Source organism: Mandrillus leucophaeus, unplaced genomic scaffold, assembly GCF_000951045.1.
Source record: "Mandrillus leucophaeus isolate KB7577 unplaced genomic scaffold, Mleu.le_1.0 Scaffold509, whole genome shotgun sequence".
NCBI classification, from domain to species: Eukaryota; Metazoa; Chordata; class Mammalia; order Primates; family Cercopithecidae; genus Mandrillus; species Mandrillus leucophaeus.
The window spans coordinates 2,936,930-2,943,540 of record NW_012105464.1 but is presented as its reverse complement, the minus strand read 5'-3'; the positions used below and the strand labels follow the sequence as shown (position 1 = coordinate 2,943,540).

Sequence of the window (6,611 nt, the reverse complement as noted above, 5' to 3'; positions counted from 1 at the left end):
TACATACAAATACATGTCTATCACTTCTTTGGAAACTCTTTTCAGTACGAAATGTTTTTTTTCTTTTTCCTACACACCCATAAAGATAAGGTAAAAGGCTAACACTTCTTTATATCTTGAAAGAAGGACTAAAGGCCACATTGAGGCGAGGAATTGGCTAATTGTGAGATAAACTTGGGGCAGACACTGGAGGCACAGTCCTGAACAAGGTATTAGTAAAAGTGGAACCTGCAATTCTCCGGGTGTACAAACACCTCAACCAACCTCAAAATGTTAGCTTACATAGGCTTGGGGTTGGCTATGCCATATTCTGTTACACCCTTTTTCTGATGAGCTTATCCAGTCACATATTTCAATACCATTTATAGAATGATCTCGTAATTTGTTCGTTTCCAAAACTGGCATTCATTTTTCCAGCTACCTGCATGACCTTTTTGACTTGAGTGTCTAATAGAAATCTCTGATTATACATTATATGCCTTCCCCAACCCTCCACCCCAGGTGTCCCCCCTGCAAGCTCCCCAGATTTTAAAATATCACCTTTAACCCAGGTGCTCAAGGCCAAACCCCAGAACATAGGTTATTTTCCCCATCTCACATCCGTCATTTCCCATCCATGAGCAATTCTTGTTGACTTGTCCAAAATCCATCTGGAACTTGTCTACCTCCCTTCATTTCCTCAGCCACCATCACATTTCAAGCCATGCTAGCCTCTCATCTGCACCAGCTACAATGTCTCTGCCTGGTCTCCACCTTCAACCCTCCCCCACACCCCTACATTCTTCAAAGTAGCCAGAGTTCTACTTTATATTCAATACTATAAACTTGACCCCCAACTTTGACCTTATATTTTTCAGCTCTTCTATTGAGGTAATTTGTTTTTCTTTGGTACCACGTCACTTTAATGGAAGAAATGATTCAATCAAAGAGAAAAAAAAATAAAAATAAGTAAGTAGAGGTTTTGTAAGGGCAATATGCATGCCCAGTCCTGGCAACCACAGAAATGCATCTCCTGGCAATGGTGAAGCCAGCTTAAGTCTCAGTTTCCATTATCACTATTACTCAGAGTAAGCTTGCCAAAGAGATGCTCTGCCATGTCATCTTGCAAATACCCCATCTTGCTACCCAGAATCAAGAAATGTTAGCATTTGCATATTTAAAAAAGAAAACTTTTCATGTAAAATTAAAGACCTCATTAATTTAATCCCTGCCCAATCCCATTCCCTTCACTTTTTCCCTAGAGACAACCACTAGGATGAATTCTAGACCATATTTTACACTTTACCATGCACATGCACCCACAGACACAGGGGCCTAAGACCACCCACCCCACCCTCCCTACCCCATATATCCACATAGTTTAGAAAGAAAAGATTAATGTGTTTTACAGGGACTCACAGAATACCATCCACCTCCATCCTTAGAGACCCTGAGCTGCATGCAGATGGAGTAGCCCTGGGTGTAGAGACTGCTGGACACCCTTTTTAAACTTGCATGGGGATTTGCCCTAGCTCGTAGAAGGTGAGAGTTTTGCAGGCACGCCTCAACTGGACACCTTCATTGCTTTGAGAACCAGATAACTTTATTGCCAACAATGGTAAAACTGAAAGGAAAAAACTGAAGAGAACATTCTGAAAGGGCAACATGCACGCCCCGCCTGGTGGCCCGACCCGGAAAAGGCACTTCGTGGCTGTGGGGCCTGTCTGGGCTCAGGTCTCTTTCTCGCTGTGACTCAGGGAGAGCTTGTTAAACAGGTTCTCAGCCAGGCCGGCTTCCGGGGCCCACATCTTTTCCAGGTTGCTCACATAGCCACCCAGCTCTTTGATGGTCTTGACCTGATGGTGTAGGTAGTGGCTCTCCAGGAAGTCGCACAGCTGGGCTCGCCCTTCTCCAGGGCCAGCTGGTGCAGCTCCAGGAGGCTGTAGTTGACGCTCTTCTCCAGGTGGAAGGCATAATCCATGGCCTCAAGCCCGCTCTCCCAGCCTTAGCGCTTTGGCTCCCTGATGTCATGAAGGCAGGTGAGGCCACTGAGCTGGTTCTGCAGCCTCATCAGTTCCTGCGCATGCTCCATCTTCTCGTCTGACTGGTGCAGGAGGTAGCGGCCAAAGTGCTCCAGGGCCATGTCGTCTCGTTCAAAGTAGAAAGCCATGGACAGGTACACATAGGAGGCGTGGAGCTCCAGGTCGATGTGGCTGTTGACGGCGGCCTCGCAGTTGGTGTGGTAGTTGTAGAGCACCTGCAACAGCGGGGCAGTGGTCATCGCAGGCAGCGCGGATGGCGAACACGTAGGCAAAGGCAGTAGTGCAGGCAGCGGCAGCGGTGGCGAGGAATGGTAGATGGCGAATGGCGGGTGTGTGACCGAACCGGAAGTGGGCAGTGCAGACTGTTAGGAGGGAAGGGGGATGCTTCGGGGCTGGTTGGTTTGAATGAGGAACAGACTTCAGGGGCGAGATGTGGGGCTCCAGCATCGAGTTCCATGAGTTCCACCTGAAATCTTGGCGACTGGACTTTAACCTGACCTTTTTACCTATAAAGTATTTTTAAAGTTACTTATGAATATAAGTGCAACCACTTTGAGTGAATCACCTGGTTGATTTCTTAAACTTATTACAGTATTGTCAAAATGTGATTGTTTTGTCAAATGTACTGCTTTTTGTGATGTCATTAGTTATACTTAATATCACAAAGCTTTATTTGAATGGCACATATCCTCAGTGAATTCAGCATCCATACTAATAACACTTCCCATAACCTCCTTACTCACTGCCTAGACCTTATTAACTTTAGCAACCTTCATTTTTCTCTTTCTACTCATGGTCAAGTTCCCACTTCTCTGGCAGCAGAGCACCCCCTCCAAAATATCAAACAGTGAGCTTTTCCACCTTTCCATGTTTCTCACTCTTTGAACTTGTTCTTCACTCCTTTTTCTCTCTAGTATCTTAATCTTTCAGCAGCATCCTAGAAACACTTTTTTTTCAAGTCGTCCTGCCTGGACCCCCAAATGGACAATTCCAAGATCTCTTCCCTGACACGCTAGATTTACTCACCCCTTTCACCTAGATTGCAAATTTCCTCTTCTTGGGTAAGTACAGACTTAAAAGCCTTGGGTGAATTCTTAGAGAAAGCACAACACCTTCAACTTCCTTACTTCCATTGCCACTCAGTAAGCCTTTTTAAATTTAATCCTTCTTTTAGGTTCTGTGAAATGAGTCATATTAGCATTGTGAATTTAGGCAATTCTTTTTTTTTTTTTTTTGAGACGGAGTCTTGCTCTGTCGCCCAGGCTGGAGTGCAGTGGCCGGATCTCAGCTCACTGCAAGCTCCGCCTCCTGGGTTTACGCCATTCTCCTGCCTCAGCCTCCCGAGTAGCTGGGACTACAGGTGCCGCCACCTCGCCCGGCTAGTTTTTTGTATTTTTAGTAGAGACGGGGTTTCACCGTGTTAGCCAGGATGGGGGCAATTCTTGATCTATATTTTCAGCATACTGCTACTTCATTAAAGGTATGTAGATACAGAACAAATGCAATAAGCGTTTTTTATTCCCTTCTTAGGAAGGAAGAGAGACATTGGATTATGTGTCAAATAGACCTCAGCTGGAAGCTTGACTTCACCTATTTCAAGTTGTGTGAACTTGCATTAGTGTTTTACTCCTAGGAAGAATAGTACCAACAATGAGTTTTAAGTAATAAATTAGATGATGCATTAAACATGAGGCTTATACAGCACTTAGTTTAATTATTGCAATCCATGTGTGATAGCTATTATTTTTAAAAGTAGGCTGTCCCTGAGAAAGTTGTCTAATCATTATATAAATGCTCACCTTAGTTTTTTAACTTTAGACTCTATGTTATAATTCCAAAAGGCAAATATAATACCTTTATTTTCTTTCCTCTTACTCTGTCCTTTTTTTATTTTCAGCTAATCGCTAAAATCTCCTTTATGTTATTTCTGGTGGAAGTGTTAGAAAATGCAATCCTAAAATATGAATAGCTTTTGCAATCAATAAATCCCAAAGATTAGTCTGACAAAGTGACAAACTTCAAAAGGTAGCTTATAAAAAGGATAAATTTATATAGACATTTCTTATATTGTTGTCCTGAATTGTTATTTAGTTTTGAGTGTGTCTATCTTGTTTCTTTGCCAAAATTGTAAACTTCTTAAGGTCAGGATCCTTAGATTATGTCTGTTTGTTTCTATTGCAGATCTTTCTCTTCTACAGGCTTAATAAGGATGATGTCAGAAGTATATCTTATTTTAAATTGTTTTATTTTATTTTAATATAGCAATATAGTAGTAGATACTGTTTTAAATTATTTAAAGAGTAGTATATCTAACTTTAGTCTAGTGAATACAGATCCACTAAATGCTGGTACTGGCATTCTGTACTTTATTTTGAAAAATTTGATAGTTCACAAAGCTGAATTTGTTTTTATTTGAGGAAATGAAAGAATCAAATATGCAATGTATAGTGGACTTGAGTGATCTTTTAGAAGTTTGTTACTTCCCTGTGGACACCAGAGATAAAGTCTGATTGAGAAGGTAAAATTAAAATCACACGTAACTACCAACCACTCACATGGCAAGGAACTGGAGAAGAAGGATGCATAATGATTATTTTAAACAAATACTTAATTCATTTGGCAAGCTAGAGCTTACAAGAGCCCAAACCTAAGTCATGAATTTAAAAGACAATAAATAATTGTAAATTTTTCTTCTCTGGTGTTTACATAGTTGGGCTGATACCTTCCTACCCTTACCCTGAAGGGGGCCAGCCCCTCCACACCTGTGGGCATTTCTCGTCAGGTGGAACGAGAGACTTGAGAAAAGAAAGAGACACAGAGACAAAGTATAGAGAAAGAAAAGTGGGCCCAGGGAGCCAGTGCTCAGCATATGGAGGACCCGCGCCGGCACCAGTCTCTGAGTTCCCTCAGTGTTTATTGATCATTATCTTTACCATCTCAGAGAGGGGGATGTGGCAGGACAATAGGGTAATAGTCGGGAGAGGGTCAGCAGGAAAACATGTGAACAAAGATCTCTGTGTCATAAATAGGTTTAACGAAAGGTGCTGTGCCTTGATGTGCGTGTATACAAACATCTCCACAAACATTTCCGTGCATTAAAGAGCAGCACTGCCACTAGCACGTCTCACCTCCTGCCCTAGGGCGGTTTTCTCCTATCTCAGTAAATAGAACGTACAATTGGGTTTTACAAGGAGACATTCCATTGCCCAGAGAGGAGCAGGAAACAGATGCCTTCCTCTATCTCAACTGCAAAGAGGCCTTCCTCTTTTACTAGTCCTCCTCAGCAGAGAATCTTTACGGGTGTCGGGCTGGGGGACAGTCAGGTCTTTCCCTTCCCACGAGGCCATATTTCATACTACCACATGGGGAGAAACCTTGGACAACACCTGGCTTTCCTAGGCAAAGGTCCCTGCCGCCTTCCACAGTGTTTGTGTCCCTGGGTACTTGAGATTAGAGAATGATGATGACTTTTAACAAGCATACTGCCTTCAAGCACTTGTTTAACAAAGCACATCCTGCATAGCCCTAAATCCATTAAATCTTGAGTAAACACAGCACATGTCTCTGCAAGCACAGGGTTGGGGGTAGGGTTACAGATTAACAGCATCTCAAGGCAGATGAATTTTTCTTAGTACAGAACAAAATGGAATCTCTTATGTCTACTTCTTTCTCCATAGACACAGTAGCAGTCTGATCTCTCTTTCTTTTCCCCACATTACCCTACCCTGCTACATGTCTACAATAATATTCATTCTTACCTTCATTTATCAAATTTGTTTATTATATGAGAATTAGGCTGGTATCTCCTAGCATTTATTGAATAATCAAACCTATCACTTCCACCTTTGATGGGCGTATTGTGTTCTCATAAGGAACTCTTCAACTTCCACATATATACATGGGGACTGGCTCCTGAAAAGTAATAGAAATAAAGCTCTTTTCATTGTATTAAATGATTGAACCCCTTATTTTCTCTGGCTAATTATCTATTTTAGGGTGGAAAGAAATCAGGTTTCACTGTGCCTCTCTGATGTACAATAGACATGTGCTTGGTATACACTTAGATCACAATTGCCCTTAAGGAGTGATTTTAAGTCCTATATATTTATGCCACTCAACAACTTGTGACACTGTGGTTCAATAGATTATTACAGTATTATGGAGTGTACTATCAGCTTTAGGGGGATGGCTGGCCTAAAGTAGAGGATTATATGGACATACACAACTAAAGGAAATTTTAGCAGAGAAAATTTGCTACAGCCTACTCTAACCTATTTTCAACACCCAAACAATATACTCATTTAAAGCAATTTTAATATGAATATGGTGAATCTAGTTAGCAATGTTTAATAATTACAGTGTTTGTTTTCACTAGGATTGTTATGAATACAAAATGCTTTTCCCTCAAATTGTTAGAAAGGCTGAGATATGATACTTTATTTCTTTAGTGGGATGTAATGTTATTCCAAAAGTTAAGTGCTGTGTTTCTGGACCAAAAAAAAAAAAAAAAAAAAGGAATCAGCAAAGTAAATTATTAAGAATCTCACAGATTTCACTTTTTGTTAAATTATAAACTACAGAATTGGCTAC

At 41.3% G+C, this 6,611-nt stretch overlaps 1 protein-coding gene across 1 annotated transcript in view; it reads right to left on the bottom strand.

Annotated features, from left to right (window-relative positions):
* Positions 1-1,709: 1,709 nt before the first annotated feature.
* LOC105551157 overlaps positions 1,710-6,611 on the bottom strand; it is a 78,841-nt gene continuing 73,939 nt past the window's right edge. The window contains 2 exon segments of the mRNA XM_011996311.1: positions 1,710-1,876; positions 1,879-2,383. Coding sequence (XP_011851701.1) covers positions 1,710-1,876; positions 1,879-2,383 — 672 coding nt within the window.